The sequence below is a fragment of the Panulirus ornatus genome, chromosome 25, assembly GCF_036320965.1.
Source record: "Panulirus ornatus isolate Po-2019 chromosome 25, ASM3632096v1, whole genome shotgun sequence".
Classification (NCBI taxonomy): Eukaryota; Metazoa; Arthropoda; class Malacostraca; order Decapoda; family Palinuridae; genus Panulirus; species Panulirus ornatus.
The window spans coordinates 22459621-22480108 of record NC_092248.1 but is presented as its reverse complement, the minus strand read 5'-3'; the positions used below and the strand labels follow the sequence as shown (position 1 = coordinate 22480108).

At 42.4% G+C, this 20488-nt stretch overlaps 1 protein-coding gene across 8 annotated transcripts in view; it reads right to left on the bottom strand.

Annotated features, from left to right (window-relative positions):
• Positions 1-20488, bottom strand: part of LOC139757318 (solute carrier organic anion transporter family member 74D-like) — a 180591-nt gene that overhangs the window by 141641 nt on the left and 18462 nt on the right. For 2 of the 8 annotated variants that reach the window (XM_071677729.1, XM_071677728.1), the window contains exon 2: positions 11734-11801. The exons of 3 other annotated variants lie outside the window; for them this stretch is intronic. Coding sequence is in view for 2 of the 5 variants with exons in the window: in XM_071677724.1 (XP_071533825.1) it covers positions 11734-11789 (56 nt within the window). In the remaining 3 variants the exon portion in view is untranslated. Of the gene's footprint in view, positions 1-11733; positions 11802-12901; positions 13050-20488 lie in introns of those variants that run through there. 3 more of the 8 variants (XM_071677724.1, XM_071677730.1, XM_071677725.1) reach the window with 2 other exon arrangements.

Here is a 20488-nt window from a genome sequence, read left to right as displayed (position 1 = left end):
GCATTTTTTCCCTGCAAAAATCGTCCAAATGCCTCTCTCTTCTCTTTCACTAATACTCTTACTTCTTCATCCCACCACTCACTACCCTTTCTAATCAACCCACCTCCCACTCTTCTCATGCCACAAGCATCTTTTGCGCAATCCATCACTGATTCCCTAAATACATCCCATTCCTCCCCCACTCCCCTTACTTCCATTGTTCTCACCTTTTTCCATTCTGTACTCAGTCTCTCCTGGTACTTCCTCACACAGGTCTCCTTCCCAAGCTCACTTACTCTCACCACCCTCTTCACCCCAATATTCACTCTTCTTTTCTGAAAACCCATACAAATCTTCACCTTAGCCTCCACAAGATAATGATCAGACATCCCTCCAGTTGCACCTCTCGGCACATTAACATCCAAAAGTCTCTCTTTCGCACGCCTGTCAATTAACACGTAATCCAATAACGCTCTCTGGCCATCTCTCCTACTTACATAAGTGTACTTATGTATATCTCGCTTTTTAAACCAGGTATTCCCAATCATCAGTCCTTTTTCAGCACATAAATCTACAAGCTCTTCACCATTTCCATTTACAACACTGAACACCCCATGTATACCAATTATTCCCTCAACTGCCACATTACTCACCTTTGCATTCAAATCACCCATCACTATAACCCGGTCTCGTGCATCAAAACCACTAACACACTCATTCAGCTGCTCCCAAAACACTTGCCTCTCATGATCTTTCTTCTCATGCCCAGGTGCATATGCACCAATAATCACCCACCTCTCTCCATCAACTTTCAGTTTTACCCATATTAATCGAGAATTTACTTTCTTACATTCTATCACATACTCCCACAACTCCTGTCTCAGGAGTATTGCTACTCCTTCCCTTGCTCTTGTCCTCTCACTAACCCCTGACTTTACTCCCCAGACATTCCCAAACCACTCTTTCCCTTTACCCTTGAGCTTCGTTTCACTCAGAGCCAAAACATCCAGGTTCCTTTCCTCAAACATACTACCTATCTCTCCTTTTTTCACATCTTGGTTACATCCACACACATTTAGGCACCCCACTCTGAGCCTTCGAGGAGGATGAGCACTCCCCGCGTGACTCCTTCTTCTGTTTCCCATTTTAGAAAGTTAATACAAGGAGGGGAGGATTTCTGGCCCCCCGCTCCCGTCCCCTCTAGTCGCTTTCTACGACACGCGAGGAACACGTGGGAAGTATTCTTTCACCCCTATCCCCAGGGATAATATACATATTCTTTCTTTTTTCTTTCATACTATTCGCCATTTCCCGCGTTAGCAAGGTAGCGTTAAGAACAGAGGACTGGGCCATATACATATATATATACATATACACATACACACACATACACATACATACGCACATATACACACACACACACATACATATATATACATATGAAAAATGTAAGAAACAATTTAGAAAACTGAAACTTCTATATAGCTTTCTTTTGAACTATTCGCCATATCCCGCGTTAGCGAGGTAGCGTTAAGAACAGAGGACTGGGCCTTTTTTGGAATATCCTCACCTGGCCCCCTCTGTTCCTTCTTTTGGAAAAAGAAAAAAAAAACGATATACTTATCTATTCATTTATATATATGTATCATACTTTGTCGCCGTCTCCCGCGTTACCGACGTAGCGCAAGAAAACAGACGAAAGAATGGCCCACCCACCCACATACACTGGCCCACCCACCCACATACACATGTATATACATACACGTCTACACACGCACATATACATACTTATACACCTCAACGTATGCATACATATACGCCCACAGACATATCAATATATACACATGTACATAATTCATACTGTCCGCCCTTATTCATCCCCATCGCCACTCCGCCACACATGAAATGACAACCCCTTCCCTCCGCATTTGTGCGAGGTAGCGCTAGGAAAAGATAATAAAGGCCACATTCGTTCACATTCAGTCTCTAGATGTCATGTATATTGCACCGAAACTACAGCTCCCTTTCTACATCCACGCCCCACAAAACTTTCCATGGTTTACCCCAGACGCTTCACATGCCCTGGTTCAATCCATTGACAGTACGTCAACCCCGGTATACCACATCGTACCAAGTCACTCTATTTCTTGCACGCCTTTCACCCTCCTGCATGTTCAGACCCCGATCACTCAAAATATTTCTAACTCCATCTTTTCACCTCAAATTTGGTCTCCCTCTTCTCCTCGTTCCCTCCTCCTCTGACACATATATCCTCTTTGTCAATCTTTCCTCACTCATTCTCCCCATGTGGCCAAAACATTTCAAAACACACTCTTCTGCTCTCTCAACCACACTCTTTTCATTACCACACATCTCTCTTACCTTTCATTACTTACTCTATAAAACCACCTCAAACCGCATATTGTCCTTAAACATCTCATTTCCAGCACATCCACCCTCCTCCGCACAACTGTATCTAGAGCCCACGCGTCGCAACCATATAACATTGTTGGAACCACTATTCCTTCAAACATATCCATTTTTGCTTTCCGAGATAACGTTCTCGACTTCCACACATTTTTCAATGCCCTCAGAACTTTCGCCTCCTCCCCATCCTATGATTCACTTCCGCTTCCATGGTTTCATCCGCTGCCAAATCCACTCCCAGATATCTAAAACACTTCACTTCCACCAGTTTTCCTCCATTCAAACTTACCTCCCAATTGACTTGTCCCTCATCCCTACTGTACCTAATAACCTTGCTTTTATTCATATTTACTCTCAGCTTTCTTCTTTCACACACTTTATCAAACTCAGTCACCAGCTTCTGGAGTTACTCACCCAAATCAGCCACCAGCGCTGTATCATCAGCGAACAACAACTGACTCACTTCCCAAGCTCTCTTATCCACAACAACCTGCATACTTGCCCCTCTTTCCAGAACTTTTGCGTTCACCTCCCTAACAACCCCATCCTTAAACAAATTAAACAACCGTGGAGACATCACGCACCCCTGCCGCAAACCTACATTCACTGAGAACCAATCACTTTCCTCTCTTCCTACACGTACACATGCCTTACATCCTCGATAAAAACTTTTCACTGCTTCTAGCAACTTGCCTCCCACACCATATATTCTTAATACTTTCCACAGAGCATCTCTATCAACTCTGTCATAAGCCTTCTCCAGATCCATAAATACTACATACAAATCCATTTGCTTTTCTATGTATTTCTCACATACATTCTTCAAAGCAAACAACTAATCCACACATCCTCTACCACTTCTGAAACCACACTGATCTTCCCCAATCTGATGGTCTGTACATGCCTTCACCCTCTTAATCAATATCCTCCCATATATTTTCCCAGGAATACTCAACAATCTTATACCTCTGTAATTTGAGCACTCACTTTTATCCCTTTTGCCTTTATACAATGGCACTATGCAACCATTCCGCCGATCCTCAGGCACCTCACCATGAGTCATACATATATCAAATATCTTTACCAATCAGTCAACAATACAATCACCCCCTTTTCGATAAATTCCACTGCAATACCATCCAAACTCGCTGCCTTCCCGGCTTTCATCTTCAGCAAAGCTTTCACTACCTCTTCTCTGTTTACCAAATCATTCATCCTAATCCTCTCACTTTGCACACCACGTCGACCAAAACACCATACATCTGCCACTCTATCATCAAACACATTCAACAAATCCTCAAAATACTTACTCCATCTCCTTCTCACATCACCACTACTTGTTATAAACTCCCCATTAGCCCCCTTCACTGATGTTCCCATATGTTCCCTTGTCTTACGCACTTTATACACCTCTTTCCAAAACATCTTTTTATTCCACCTAAAATTTAATGATACTCTCTTACCCCAACTCTCATTTGCCCTCTCTTTCACCTCTTGCACCTTTCTCTTGACCTCCTTCCTCTTTCTTTTATACATCTCCCACTCATTTGCATTATTTACCTGCAAAAATCGTCCAAATGCCTCTCTCTTCTCTTTCACTAATGCTCTTACTTCATCGCACCACTCACTACCCTTTCTAATCTGCCTACCTCCCACGCTTCTCATGCCACAAGCATCTTTTGCACAACCATCACTGCTTCCCTAAATACATCCCATTCCTACCCCACTCCCCTTAGGTCCTTTGTTCTCACTTTATTCCATTCTGTGCTCAGACCTTCTTGTTACTACCTCATACAAGTCTCCTTCCCAAGCTCACTTACTCTCACCACTCTCTTCACCCCAACATTCTCTCTTCTTTTATGAAAACCTCCACAAACCTTCACCTTCGCCTCCACAAGATAATGATCAGACATCCCTCCAAATGCACTTCTCAGCACATTTACATCCAGAAGTCTCTCTTTCGTGCGTCTATCAATTAACACGTAATCCAATAACGCTGTCTGGCCATCTCTCCTAATTACATACGCATACTTATCTATATCTCTCTTTTAAACCAGGTATTCCCAATCACCAGTCCTTTTTCAGCACATAAATCTACAAGCTCTTCATCATTTCCCTCAACTGCCACATTACTCACCTTTGCATTCAAATCACCCATCACTATAACCCGGTTTCGTGCATCAAAACTACTAACACACTCACTCAGCTGTTCCCAAAACACTTGCCTCTCATGATCTTTTTTCTCATGCCCAGGTACATATGCACCAATAATCACCCATCTCTCTCCACCCACTTCCAGTTTTACCCATATAAATCTAGTGTTTACTTTCTTACACTCTATTACATATTCCCACCACTCTCGTTTCAAGATTAGTGCTACTCCTTCCTTTGCTCTTGTCCTCTCACTAACCCTTGACTTTACTCCCAAGACATTCTCAAACCACTCTTACCCTTTACCATTTAGCTTCATTTCACTCGGAGCCAAAACCTCCAGGTTCCTTTCCTCAAGCATACTACTATCTCCTTTTTTCTCATCTGGGTTACATCCACACATATTTAGGATAGTGGAGAATGAATACTTTCCACGCATTTCTAGAGTGTCGTGGCACAATGCAAGCATTCCGCCAATCCTCAGGCACCTCACCATGAGTCATATATACATTAAATAATGTTACGAATCAGTCAATAATACAGTCACCCCCTTTTTTTTTAATAAATTCCACTGCAATGCCATGCAAACCCGCTGCCTTCCCGGCTTTCATCTTCCGCAAAGCTTTTACTACCTCTTCTCTGTTTACCAAATCATTCTATCTAACCCTCTCACTTTGCACACCACCTCGACCAAAACACCCTATATCTGCCACTCTATCATCAACCACATTCAACAAACCTTCAAATTACTCACTACATCTCCTTCTCACATCATCACTACTTGTTATCACCTCCCCATTTGCCCCCTTCACTGATGTACCCATTTGTTCCCTTGTCTTACGCACTTTATTTACCTCCTTCAAAAACATCTTTTTATTCTTCCTAAGATTTAATGATACTCTCTCACCCTAACTCTCATTTACCCTCTTTTTCACCTCTTGCACCTTTCTCTTGACCTCCTGGCTTTTACTTTTAAACATCTACCAGTCATTTACAATATTTCCCTGCAAAAATCGTCCAAATGCCTCTCTCTTCTCTTTCACAAACCTACATTCACTGAGAACCAATCACTTTCCTCTCTTCCTACACGTACACATGCCTTACATCCTCGATAAAAACTTTTCACTGCTTCTAACAACTTGCCTCCCACACCATATATTCTTAATACCTTCCACAGAGCATCTCTATCAACTCTATCATATGCCTTCTCCAGATCCATAAATGCTACATACAAATCCATTTGTTTTTCTAAGTATTTCTCACATACATTCTTCAAAGCAAACACCTGATCCACACATCCTCTACCACTTCTGAAACCACACTGCTCTTCCCCAATCTGATGCTCTGTACATGCCTTCACCCTCTCAATCAATACCCTCCCATATAATTTACCAGGAATACTCAACAAACTTATACCTCTGAAATTTGAGCACTCACTCTTATCCCCTTTGCCTTTGTACAATGGCACTATGCACGCATTCCGCCAATCCTCAGGCACCTCACCATGAGTCATACATACATTAAATAACCTTACCAACCAGTCAATAATACAGTCACCCCCTTTTTTAATAAATTCCACTGCAATACCATCCAAACCTGCTGCCTTGCCGGCTTTCATATATATATATATATATATATATATATATATATATATATATATATATATATATATACATATATATATATATATATATATATATATATATATATATATATATATATATATATATTTTTTTTTTTTTTTTACACTATTTGCCATTTCCCGCGTTAGCGAGGTAGCGTTAAGAACAGAGAACTGGGCCTTAGAGGGAATATCCTCACCTGACCCCCTTCTCTGTTCCTTCTTTTAGAAAATTAAAAAAAAAACAAGAAAGGGGAGGATTTCCAGCCACCCGCTCCCTCCCCTTTTAGTCGCCTTCTACGACACGCAGGGAATGCGTGGGAAGTATTCTTTCTCCCCTATCCCCAGGGATATATATATATATATATATATATATATATATATATATGTATATATATATGGGCTATAGATAAGGTTGTACAGAGGAGGGTGGATGTGTTGGAAATGAAATTTTTGAAGACAATATGTGGTGTGAGGTGGTTTGATCAAATAAGCAATGAAAAAGTAAGAGAGATGTGTGGTAATAAAAGAGTGTGTTTGAGAGAGCATAAGTGGGTGTTGAAATGGTTTGGTCACATGGAGAGAATGAGTAAGGAAAGTGACAAAGAGGATATGAGGTGGAGGGAACGAGAAGTGGGAGACCAAATTGGAGGTGGAAGGATAAGGTGAAAATGATTTTAAGCGATCGGGGTCTGAACATACAGGAGGGTGAAAGGAGGGCAAGGAATAGAGTGAATTAGAACGTGGTATACAGGGGTCGACGTGCTGTCAATGGATTGAACCAGGGCATGTGAAGCATTTGGGGTAAACCTTGGGAGGTTTTGCGTTGCCTGGACGTGGAAAGGGAAGTGTGGTTTCTGTGCATTATACATGGCAGCTAGAGTCTGAGTGTGAACGAATGTGGCCTTTGTTGTCTTTTCCTAGCACTACCTTGCAAGTATAAATATGTACATATAAATATGTATAAATATGTACATATGTATATACTTATATGTCTTTGTATGTATATGTATGTATACGTTGAAATGTATAGGTATGTATATGTGCGTATGTGGGCGTTTATGTATATACATGTGTACGTGGGTGGGTTGGGTCATTTTCGTCTGTTTCCCTGCGCTACTTCGCTAACGCGGAAAACGGCGATTAAGTATGATAATATAAAACATATATATATATATATATATATATATATATATATATATATATATATATATATATATATATATATATATATATATATACATATATATAAACAAAGCTGAAGCAAGTGGGGCCATTGAGAAAATTCATATTGTCCAGTGCCAGAATCTCGTGGAGTCAAAAGTTCACAGAATGTATCCATGAGATCTTTCTGTTTCAGCATATCACAGAGCATCTATGAACTAGAGGTGATGATACAACACCAACTCTGCTAGACCTTGTGTATACACATAGTAGCATGGAAACTGAATTCACATACCAATTGCAAAACACGAACTTAAAAAGTGTAATCATGTAATGCGTAATTTTCACTTTGTGATTAGCGAGGACAAAGAAGATCAGAAGGGAGACACGGGACTCAAAGAAGAAATAGAAGATGAGCTAAAAGTCACAGTGCACCTACCATATACGAGATGCCCGCCCGTCTGCTGTGTCAATTTAAAAAACAGACTTTTCCGGGCTTTGCATTATGCTCTTCGGAGCATCTAATATGCTCTCTGTTACTGCTGCTGCCCTGCCAGATCTCATCTCGTCTATAACTAACCCAGTTTGAGAAACCTGGCAATTAATCAACGTATTGTATTGTGGTTTGGTACCGGAATGTCAGGATACATTTCAGCAGAATTCTGTTGCACTTTACCTGTACACTGGTCCGCTCCAGGTAACACCTGTTCCACCAACATTTTAGCCTCAAGCGACAAAACTATTTTTATATTAATGCCTGTTGGCAACCATACACATCAGCATTCGAAGAAACACTAAACTGACATCACAAAATACAAATTTACAGTTCATGTGAGGTTCGAGGTAGGAAGAGAAGGGCGGAGTTGGGGAAGATGAGTTGGTCAGTCATGGGACGTGTCAAAGGTCACATACACCATTTGTTGTAACAATAATACTGTGGCGGTTTTAACCTCTGTAGCATAAGTGCAGTGAGTTTTGGCTCTCATTGGTGGCTATGAAGGATTGAACAAACTCTTTATGAATCTAAATTTGGAGATGAAGTTCCACGCCTGGGTTATGGACCAATATTTTAGGAAATTCTGTGAAAGCTATAAAGGGGTTAGAACATGGGTAGTATTAGATGCCAACAGAAGAAAAATTAAAAAGAGATACATAATTCAGTATAGAGCTCAGAGATGTATGTACTATATGGAGGAAATATAGATGACGCAATAACTAGCCAGCAATTCAAAATGAGTACTGTATATGAAGTGAGGAGCAGAGAAACTTGAAAAGAATACTGAGGACTTAATAAAAACAGTGTAGAAGTTTTTGAAAACTTTAATAGGAGCAAGGGCATCTCCAGAGATGCGAGGGCTACAGAGCCAATCTCCCCCTTGAAGTGTACGGTATACAATTTATATATCTAATCACCATTTAGGTCCGTGAAAAAGGAAAAAAAATGTATGCCTACTTTACTGTTTCAGTGATTACACTAATTACCATGAAACAATACACCCCATTTCACCCCCTTCCTAAGACAGACAAGTTTATCATAAATAGTTTTCCCTTACCCACAAAAGCTTATCAATATACGACATCGATTACTGCTATCGGATATATCGAATTATCAAGTACCATGGATCTATTCTGATTGAAATGATAGCGTCCCATTGTAAACTTTCTACACATTTGAATGAGAATTTGATTTAACTTATGCATAACTCAAAAGCTGCCAAGTTCTGAGACACAGTGTGTTCTCATATACTTTTGAGATTTTCAGTAGCATCTTGGCCATTTCAATTAGGAGCTTTGTTTCCAAGTACTGTATGAAGGCTGGCAGGTCTGCTTTCTTATGGTTTGTTCAAGTCTTTTTGATGGTTGTATGGATTGGGTGGGCCAGGTGGAGTGTTATTACGATGAGCGGATGGTTAGAAGACAATTTGTGTAGTGTAGTGGTGAGGTAGGAGCCTTTTTGGATGGTTGCGTAGGATGAGGGTATTAAGACACTACAGTTACTTTAAGATGACTTCACCTTGGGGGTCTTGGGTGCGAGAGCTGAGTCAGGAAGGACAGCAGGAACTGAAATCTTCACAGAGAGTCAGGAGAGCTGGTCGGGTTTTGCTACTGGGAGACATGTCTGGAGAGACATGTGGAGTAGGATGTACCCATGGCCACCACACTGCAGCAGGAAGATTTGCCAATGAACATGCCCGTTTGTGATGGGAAAAAGATGGTTTGCAGTTTACTTATGTGCATGTCTTCCAGTATTCTAGTTGGGCGTTAGTGGCTATTTATGTAGTGGTCTGGGTGAGAGAGGTCTGGTGATGCTGCAAACAAATGAGTGTTACGCATGTTGAGGTGGGATTGTATCGGATGGACCTTTGTCTCATTGTGTAAATGTTGACTCTCTGTGGTGGCTAGCCAGCCAACTATTGATCTGAATGTTGGAAACCATTGTCTGATCTGAATGTTCTGCTTTACTTCCTATCTTAAGTGATTCGTAGGTTATACTTGCCTTTGAAACCATGGAGGAACCGACAGGTGGTGATTATTTAGGGTGAAGTGAATGAAATGCTTGTAGACAATGTTAAGGGATTCTTCTTCGAATCAAGTGCCAGTTAGTGTTCTGTCGGCATTTAGTTTGTGTGTTGATGTTTTTGCTACTGGGAGTAAATGTCGTGTGTAGTGTATGTGAAGCCGAAAATGGTTGGTGTTTTGTCCACTGAGACTGACTGATCATTCAACGTTAACTGGAGGGTGTGAGCTGGATATATACATGTTATTTGCTGATGACATGGCACTGGTGGCAGATTTGAATGAGAAACTACAGAAACTGGTAACTGAGTCTGGGAGAGTGTGTGAAAGGCGAAAGTTAAGAGTAAATGTAAACAAAAGCAAGGTTATCAGCTTTAGCAACGGAAAGGAGCAAAGAATTTACAATGTGAATCTGAATGGAGATAATCAAAGGCTGTGGGATGTATGTATTACATACCTGGGAGTGGACATGCCAACGAATGAAACTCTGGCAGCTGAAATGAACTTTAGAGAGCAAGGGTCCTGGGTGTATTAAGGTGGGTGAATTGAGGAATGCATGGAAAAGGAGGCTGCTGTTTATGAGGGCAAAAACTGGGTAAGTTTGTCGAAACTGTGGTCCAATCAGTATCAAATGGATGCAAGGCATGGGCCGTAGATGTGAAAGTACAGAGGGTGAATGTGTAGGAAATGAAATGTCTGAGGACAATATGTGGTGTGAGAAGAGTTGATCAATCAAGAAATGATGGGATAAAAGAGATATGCAGTCGTAAGAGGAGTATGTATGACAGAGTTGAAGAGAGTGTTATGAAATGGTTAGGATATATGGAAAGGATGACTAGGAGTGTTATATGTCAACAAGTGCAGAGAACAAAGAAAAGGGTAAAACCAAGGAGGAAGGATGTATTGAAAGAGGCTTTGAATGTTCGAGGCCTGAACATCAAGGAGGGTGTGAAGTATGTAAGGGATAGAGAACAGGAGCGATGTCACATACAGGGAGAGACGTGCTATCAATATGTTGAACCAAGGAATATGAACCAGTCACGGGGAACCACAGATAGGTCTGTGGGGCCTGGCTGTGTGGATGGGGTGCTAGTTTCGGTCCATTGGCTATGACAGCTAGAGACTGAGTGTGAGCAAATAAGGCCATTCCTTTGTCTGTTCCTGGCGCTGTCTCCGTAACACAAGCAGAAGTGAACAAGAATGACAAAATTGACGAGGTTAAGATATAGTACATGTTCAAGGTTAAGAGACAAGGCTACTCATGAGTGTAAAACTCTCTCCACTTGAGACAAATAGTGATCACATCATCACACAGCCTTGGCCAACCATTTTATCTATCTGTTCATGTTTGACTTTTGATCCCAGATATTCCACCAGGGTAGAAACACAGTGACGGTAGAGCTCACTATTCTCTACTACAGTCTTGCAAACTAAGGTTAGCACACTTACAGACACACGAGAGGACAGCAACAAGATAGTGCTTAATAGAGAATTGAGTTGCTCATAGAGGGTGGAGACTCCGAAGTTGCCTATCATGGAGGAGAAGAGAGTAATGAGTAACCTGGTCTCAGACCCAAAGTTTTTAATCTGTTAGATTTCCAACAGTGATCAGTTCTTCCTGACAGTACAGTAAGAAGCTCGGAGAGATGCCTGTTACAGAGGATTTAGGGATATAATGCTTCTGTAGCAGGGTGTTGGATGCTGAAAACAAGGTATGCGATGAGATAGTGAATACTGACACTATTTGCACAAGTTGGTAATTACCCATATCACTGGTATAATCATAAACATTAGGATGTACGAGCGAAGAAACAAACAAACATGGATAAGATAACATACAGACTTCCCTCATGAGACACATCTCTGCTTCTTACCTGCACACCAACAGCAAGACAGGCCAAGAGACGAAGAGACAGACCGTACTCCTGACCTGCACAAGAGACTGGGATAAACAAATCAAATGACAGCCATAGTTATGTAAACGAGAGAGCTAGGATGAACAAGTCAAATGACAGTCATAGATATGTTTGAAAAGTGTACATAAATTAAATTTCGGGCAAGCTAGTGGACAGAAAAATCGCCTATATCACTGACCTTTAATAGATCAAGACACACAAGCCAATAAATGACACAACACATATGTTTCAGATGCATCGATATAACGACAAAAAATATTCCTGAAGAGACACATGCAAACATCTGCTGGTGCATGTTCACCAAGACAGACTAAACAGTACACACTCACTCACTTACAAGACTGACCCACCTCCACACGAGAGAGAGAGAGAGAGAGAGAGAGAGAGAGAGAGAGAGAGAGAGAGAGAGAGAGAGAGAGAGAGAGAGAGAGAGAGAGAGAGAGAGAGAGAGAGAGAGAGAGAGAGAGAGAGAAGAGAGAGAGAGAGAGAGAGAGAGAGAGAGAGAGAGAGAGAGAGAGAGAGAGAGAGAGAGAGAGAGAGAGAGAGAGAGAGAGAGAGAGAGAGAGAGAGAGAGAGAGAGAGAGAGAGAGAGAGAGAGAGAGAGAGAGAGAGAGAGAGAGAGAGAGAGAGAGAGAGAGAGAGAGAGAGAGAGAGAGAGAGAGAGAGAGAGAGAGAGAGAGAGAGAGAGAGAGAGAGAGAGAGAGAGAGAGAGAGAGAGAGAGAGAGAGAGAGAGAGAGAGAGAGAGAGAGAGAGAGAGAGAGAGAGAGAGAGAGAGAGAGAGAGAGAGAGAGAGAGAGAGAGAGAGAGAGAGAGAGAGAGAGAGAGAGAGAGAGAGAGAGAGAGAGAGAGAGAGAGAGAGAGAGAGAGAGAGAGAGAGAGAGAGAGAGAGAGAGAGAGAGAGAGAGAGAGAGAGAGAGAGAGAGAGAGAGAGAGAGAGAGAGAGAGAGAGAGAGAGAGAGAGAGAGAGAGAGATCTAATTTACTAACTTCCACTGTAACATCTTCAGCAGACAAACCAGGAGACGGATAAAATCTGCGGTTGTACATACATACTTAAAACCCTCACAGACCTACTGTAGTATAGGCTAACCACTAGGATGACAGACATTAGATACACTAGACATACCCATTCAGAGTGCTGGTCTAGCCATGATGGAGGAACAAATGCTCCAGGATATTGCTACTTTACCAGCCGCCTTGACCACAGAACTCAGAGTAGCCACCTAGGTACTGCCACTTTGGTTTCCATTTTCGTTGTTGTTATCTGGTCACTTGATCCCTCGCTCTTTCCCTTTCCAGGAAAAAAGAAAAATGCATCAAAGTTGAATTTGTTTTCTTCACTACTGACGTTAGTACATTCTCTTTTTCAGCAATGGATTTTCGTGGTATAGCGGTTAGCGTACTTGACCGTAATGCATTCATGGGCAACACAGGGTCGACCTTAAAGGTTCGAATTCTAGTTGGAGCACTCGGTCCGCAGTCAACCCAGCTGTTCATCCACCCGTATGGGATGATCGTTAAAATGGCTATGTGGCTCAGACTAGGGGACGGGAGCGGGGGGGGGGGGGGGCAAGAAACACTCCCCTCCTTGCATTTCAACTTTCCAAAAAAGAAAACAGAAGAAGGAGTCACACGAGGAGTGCTCATCCTCCTCGAAGGCTCAGATTGGGCTGCCTAATTGTGTGTGGATGTAACCAAGATGAGAAAAAGGAGAGACAGGTAGTATGTTTGAAGAAAAGAACCAGGATCTTTTTGGCTCTGAGTAAAACGAAGCTCAAGGATAAAGGGGAAGAGTGGTTTGGGAATGTTTTGAGAGTAAAGTCAGGGGTTGGTGAAAGGACAAGAGCAAAGAAAGGAGTAGCAATACTCCTGAAACAGGAGTGGTGGGAGTATGCGCTAGAGTGTAAGAAAGTAAACTCTAGATTGATATGGGTAAAACTGAAAGTAGATGGAGAGAGATGGGTGATTATTGGTGCCTATGCAACTGGGCATGAGAAGAAAGATCATGAGAGGCAAGTGTTTGGGGAGCATGCAAAGGTGAGTAATGTGGCAGGTGAGGGAATAATTGGTGTACATGCGGTGTTCAGTGTTGAAAATGGAAATGGTGAAGAGCTTGTAGATTTGTGTGCTGAAAAAAGACTGGTGATTGGGAATACCTGGTTTAGAAATAGAGATAACATAAGCGTATGTAAGTAGGAAAGATGGCCAGAGAGCGTTATTGGATTACGTGTTAATTGATAAGCGCGTGAAAGGAGACTTCTGGATGTTAATGTAATGAAAGGTGCAACTGGAGGGATGTCTGATCATTATCTTGTGGAGGCGAAGGTGAAGATTTGTATAGGTTTTCAGAAGAGAAAATGTTGGGGTGAAGAGAGTGGTGACAGTAAGTAAGCTTGAGAAGGAGACTTGTGTGAGGAAGTACCAGGAGAGACTGAGTGCAGAATGGAAAAAGGTGAGAGCAAAGGACGTAAGGGGAGTGAGGGAGGAATGGGATGTATTTAGGGAAGCAGTGATGGCTTGCGCAAAAGATGTTTGTGGCATAAGAAGCGTAGGAGGTGGGCAGATTAGGAAGGGTAGTGTGTGGAGGGATGAAGAAGTAAGATTATTAGTGAGAGAGAAGAGAGAGGCATTTGGACGATTTTTGTAGGGAAATAGTGCAAATGAGTGGGACATGTATAAAAGAAAGAGGCAAGAGGTCAAGAGAAAGGTAAAAGAGGTACAAAAAGAGGGCAAATGAGAGTTGGGGTGAGAGAGTATCATTTAATTTTAGGAAGAATAAAAACCCAAGAGAACAAATAGGAACATCGGTGAATAAGGATAATGTGGAGGTAATAACAAGTAGTGGTGATGTTAGAAGGAGATGGAGTGAGCATTTTCAAGGTTTGTTGAATGTGGTAGATGACAGAGTGGCAGATATAGGGTGCGAAGTGAGAGGGCCAGGAGGATTGTTTGATAAACAGAAAAGAAGTAGTGAAAGCTTTGCGGAAGATGAAAGCCGGCAAGACGGCGGGTTTGGATGGTATTGAAGTGGAATTTATAAAAAGGGGGTGACTGTGTTGTTGACTGATTGGTGAGGTTATTCAACGTATGTATGGCTCATGGTGAAGTGCCTGAGGATTGGTGGAATGCATGCATAGTGAAATTGTACAAAGGCAAAGGGGAGAAAGATGAGTGTTCAAATTACATAGGCATAAGTCAGGGGATAGGGGAGAAAGAATACTTCCCACGCATTCCTCACGTGTCGTAGAAGGCGACTAAAGGGGACGGGAGCAGGGGGGGCTAGAAACCCTCCCCTCCTTGTACTTTAACTTTCTAAAAGGGGAAACAGAAGAAGGAGTCACGCGGGGAGTGCTCATCCTCCTCGAAGGCTAAAATTGGGGTGTCTAAATGTGTGTGGATGCAACCAAGATGTGAAAAAGAAGAGATAGGTAGTATGTTTGAGGAAAGAAACCTGGATGCTTTGGCTCTGAGTGAAACGAAGCTCAAGTGGTTTGGTAATGTCTTGGGAGTAAAGTCAGGGGTTAGTGTGAGAACAAGAGCAAGGGAAGGAGTAGCACTACTAGTGAAACAGGAGTGGTGGGAGTATGTGATAGAGTGTAAGAAAGTACACTCTAGATCGATATGGGTAAAACTGAAAGTTGATGGAGGGAGATGGGTGATTATTGGTGCATATACACCAGGGCATGAGAAGAAAGATCATGAGAGTCAAGTGTTTTGGGAGCAGCTGGAAGAGTGTGTTAGTGGTTTTGATGCAGGAGACCGGTTTAAAGTGATGGGTGATTTGAATGCAAGGGTGAATAATGTGGCAGTTGAGGGAATAATTGGTATACATGGGGTGTTCAGTGTTGTAAATGGAAATGGTGAAGAACTGGTAGATTCATGTGCTGAAAAAGGACTGGTGATTGGGAATACCTAGTTTAAAAAGAGAGATATACATAAGTATACGTATGTAGGTAGGAGAGATGGCCATAGAGCGTTATTGGATTACGTGTTAATTGATAGGCGCGCGAAAGAGAGACTTTTGAATGTTAATGTGCTGAGAGGTGCAACTGGAGGGATGTCTGATCATTATCTTGTGGAGGCGAGGGTGAAGATTTGTAGAGGTTTACAGAAAAGAAGAGAGAATGTTGGGGTGAAGAGAGTGGTCAGAGTAAGTGAGTTTGGGAAGGAGACTTGTGTGAGGAAGTACCAGGAGGGACTGAGTACAGAATGAAAAAGGTGAGAAGAAAGGACGTAAGGGGAGTGGGAAAGGAATGGGATGCATTTAGGGAAGCAGTGATGGCTTGCGCAAAAGATGCTTGTTGCATGAGAAGCGTGGGAGGTGGGCTGATCAGAAAGGGTAGTGAGTGGTGGGATGAAGAAGTAAGATTATAAGTGAAAGAGAGGAGAGAGGCATTGGACGATTTTTGCAGGGAAATAATGCAAATGAGTGGGAGATGTATAAAAGAAAGAGTCAAGAGGTCAAGAGAAAGGTGCAAGAGGTGAAAAAGAGGGCAAATGAGAGTAGGGGTGAGAGAGTATCATTAAATTCTAGGGAGAATAAAAAGATGTTTTGGAAGGAGGTAAATAAAGTGCGTAAGACAAAGGAACAAATGGGAACTTCAGTAAAGGGGGCTAATGGGGAGGTGATAACAAGTAGTGGTGATATGAGAAGGAGATTGAGTGAGTATTTTGAAGGTTTGTAGAATGTGTTTGATGATAGAATGGCAGATATAGGGTGTTTTGGTCGAGGTGGTGTGCAAAGTGAGAGATTTAGGGAAAATGATTTGGTAAACAGAGAAGAGGTAGTAAAACCTTTGCGGAAGATGAAAGCCGGCAAGGCAGCGGGTTTGGATGGTATTGCAGTGGAATTTATTAAAAAAGGGGGTGACTGGATTGTTGACTGGTTGGTAAGGTTATGTAATGTATGTATAATTCATGGTGAGGTACCTGAGGATTGGCGGAATGCCTGCATAGTGCCATTGTACAAAGGCAAGAGGTGAGTGATCAAATTACATAGGCATAAGTTTGTTGAGTATTCACGGGAAATTGTATGGGAGGGTATTGATTGAGAGGGTAAAGGCATGTACAGAGCATCAGATTGGGGAAGAGCAGTGTGGTTTCAGAAGTGGTAGGGGATGAATGGATCAGGTGTTTGCTTTGAAGAATGTATGTGAGAAATACTTAGAAAAGCAAATGGATTTGTATGTAGCATTTATGGATATGGAGAAGGCATACGATAGAGTTGATAGAGATGCTCTGTGGAAGGTATTAAGAGTATATGGTGTGGGAGGCAACTTAGCAGAAGCAGTGAAAAATTTTTATCGAGAATGTAAGGCATGTGTACGTGTAGGAAGGGAGGAAAGTGATTCGGTTCTCAGTGAATGTAGGTTTGCGGCAGGGGTGTGTGCTGTCTCCATGGCTGTTTAATTTCTTTATGGATGGGGTTGTTAGGGAGGTGAATGCAAGAGTTTTGAAAAGAGGGGCAAGTATGCAGTCTGTTGTGGATGAGAGAGTTTGGGAGGTGAGTCAGTTGTTGTTCGCTGATGGTACAGTGCTGGTGGCTGATTGCTGTGAGAAACTGCAGAAGCTGGTGACTGAGTTTGGTAAAGTGTTCGAAAGAAGAAGGTTGAGAGTAATGTGAATAAGAGCAAGGTAATTAGGTAGAGTAGGATTGAGGGTCAAGTAAATTGGGAGGTAAGTTTGAATGGAGAAAAACTGGAGGAAGTGAAGTGTTTCAGATATCTGGGAGTGGATTTGGCAGCGGATGGAACCATGGAAGCGGAAGTGAATCATAGGGTGGGGAAGGGGCGAAAATTCTGGGAGCGTTGAAGAATGTGTGGAAGTCGAGAACATTATCTCGAAAAGCAAAAGTGGGTACGTTTGAAGGAATAGTGGTTCCAACAATGTTGTACGGTTGCGACACGTGGGCTATGGATAGAGTTGTGCGCAGGACGGTGGATGTGCTGGAAATGAGATGTTTGAGGACAATATGTGGTGTGAGGTGGTTTGATCGAGTAAGTAATAATAGGGTAAGAGAGATGTGTGGAAATAAAAAGAGTGTGGTTGAGAGAGCAGAAGAGGGTGTTTTGAAATGGTTTGGTCACATGGAGAGAATGAGTGAGGAAAGATTGACAAAGAGGATATATGTGTCAGAGGTGGAGGGAACGAGGAGAGATGGGAGACCAAATTGGAGGTGGAAAGATAGAGTGAAAAAGATTTTGAGTGATCGGGGCCTGAACATGCAGGAGGGTGAAAGGCGTGCAAAGAATAGAGTGAATTGGAACGTTCTGGTATACCGGGGTCGACGTGCTGTCAATGGATTGAACCAGGGCATTTGAAGCGTCTGGGGTAAACCATGGAAAGTTCTGTGGGGGCTGGATGAGGAAAGGTAGCTGTGGTTTCGGTGCATTATTACGTGACAGCTAGAGACTGTGAGCGAATGGGGCCTTTGTTGTCTTTTCCTAGCGCTACCTCGCAAACATGAGGGGGAAGATGGTTGTTATTTCATGTGTGGCGGGGTGGCGATGGGAATGAATAAAAGCAGACAGTATGAATTATGTACATGTGTATATATGTATATGTCTGTGTGTGTATATATATGTATACGTTGAGATGTATAGGTATGTATATTTGCCTGTGTGGACGTGTATGTATATACATGTGTATGTTGGTGGGTTGGGTCATTCTTTAGTTTGTTTCCTTGCGCTGCCTCGCTAACGCGAGAGACAGCGACAAAGTAAATAAATAATGAATAAAGTCTGTTGAGTATTCCTGGTAAATTATATGGGAATGTATTGATTGAGAGGGTGAAGGCATGTACAGAGCATCAGATTGGGGAAGAGCAGTGTGGTTTCAGAAGCGATAGAGGATGTGTGGTTCCGGTTTTTGCTTTGAAGAATGTATGTGAGAAATACTTAGAAAAACGAGTGGATTTATATGTAGCATTCATGGATCTGGAGAAGGTATATGTTAGAGTTGATAGAGATGCTCTGTGGAAGGTATTAAGAGTATATGATGTGGGAGGCAAGTTGCTAGAAACAGTGAAAAGTTTTCATCGAGGATGTATGGCATGTGTACGTGTAGGAAGAGAGCAAAGTGACTGGTTCTCAATGAATGTCGGTTTGCGGCAGGGGTGAGTGATGTCTCCATGGTTGTTTAATTTGTTTATGGATGGCTTGGTTAGGGAGGTCAGTTCAAGAGTTTTGGAGAGGGGCAAGTATGCAGCCTGTTGTAGATGAAAGGGCTTGGATTATGAGTCAGTTGTTGTTCGCTGATGATACATCGCTGGTTGATGATTCGGGTGAGAAACTGAAAAAACTGGTTCCTGAGTTTGGTAAAGTGTGTGAAAGAAGAGTAAATGCGAATAAGAGCAAGGTTATTAGGTACGGTAGGGTTGAGGGACAAGTCAATTGGGAGGTAAGATTAAATGGAGAAAAACTGGAGGAAGTGAAGTGTTTTAGATATCTGTGAGTGGATTTGCCAGCGGGTGGAACCATGGAAGCGGAAATGAGTCACAGGGTGGGGGAGGGGGTGAAATTTCTAGTAGCGATGGAAAATGTGTGGAAGGCGAGAACATTATCGCGGAAAGCAAAAATGGGTATGTTTGAAGGAATAGTGGTTCCAACAAAGTTCTATGGTTGCGAGGCGTGGGCTATAGATAGGGTTGTGCGGAGGAGGGTGGATGTGTTGGAAATGAGATGTTTGAGGACAATATGTGATGTGAGGTGGTTCGACCGAGTAAGTAATGAAAGAGTAAGAGAGATGTGTGGTAATAAAATGAGTGTGGTTGAGAGAGCAGAGGAGGGTGTATTGAAATGGTTTGGTCACATGGAGAGAATGAGTGAGGAAAGATTGACCAAGAGGATATATGTGTCAGAGATGGAGGGAACGAGGAGAAGTGGGAGACCAAATTGGAGGTGGAAGGATGGAGTGAAAAAGTTCTTGAGCTATCGGGCCTGAACCTGCAGGAGGGTGAAAAGCCTGCGAGGAATATAGTGAATTGGAACGATATGGTATACTGGGTGGACGTGCTGTCAATGGATTGAACCAGGGCATGTGAAGCGTCTGAGGTAAACCATGGAAAGTTGTGTGGGGCCTGGATGTGGAAAAGGAGCTGTGGTTTCGGGCATAATTGCATGACAGCTAGAGACTGAGTGTGAACGAATGGGGCCTTTGCTGTCTTTTCCTAGCGCTACCTCGCACACATGAGGCGGGAGGGGGATGGTATTCCATGTGTGGCGAGGTGGCGATGGGAATGAATAAAGGCAGACAATGTGAATTTTGTGCATGGGTATATATGTATGTGTCTGTGTGTGTATATATATATGTGTACATTGAGATGTATAGGTATGTATATTTGCGTGTGTGGAAGTGTATGTATATACATGTGTATGGGGGTGGGTTGGGCCATTTCTTTCGTCTGTTTCCTTGCGCTACCTCGCTAACGCGGGAGACAGCGACAAAGCAAAATGAATAAATAAATATATATATATATATATATATATATATATATATATATATATATATATATATATATATATATAGAAATTGAGTGAATTGGATCGATGTGGTATACCGGGGTCGACGTGCTGTCAATGGATTGAATCAGGGCATGTGAAGCGTCTGGGGTAAACCATGGAAAGTTCTGTGGGGCCTGGATGTGGAAAGGGAGCTGTGGTTTCGGGCATTATTGCATGACAGCTAGAGACTGAGTGTGAACGAATGGGGCCTT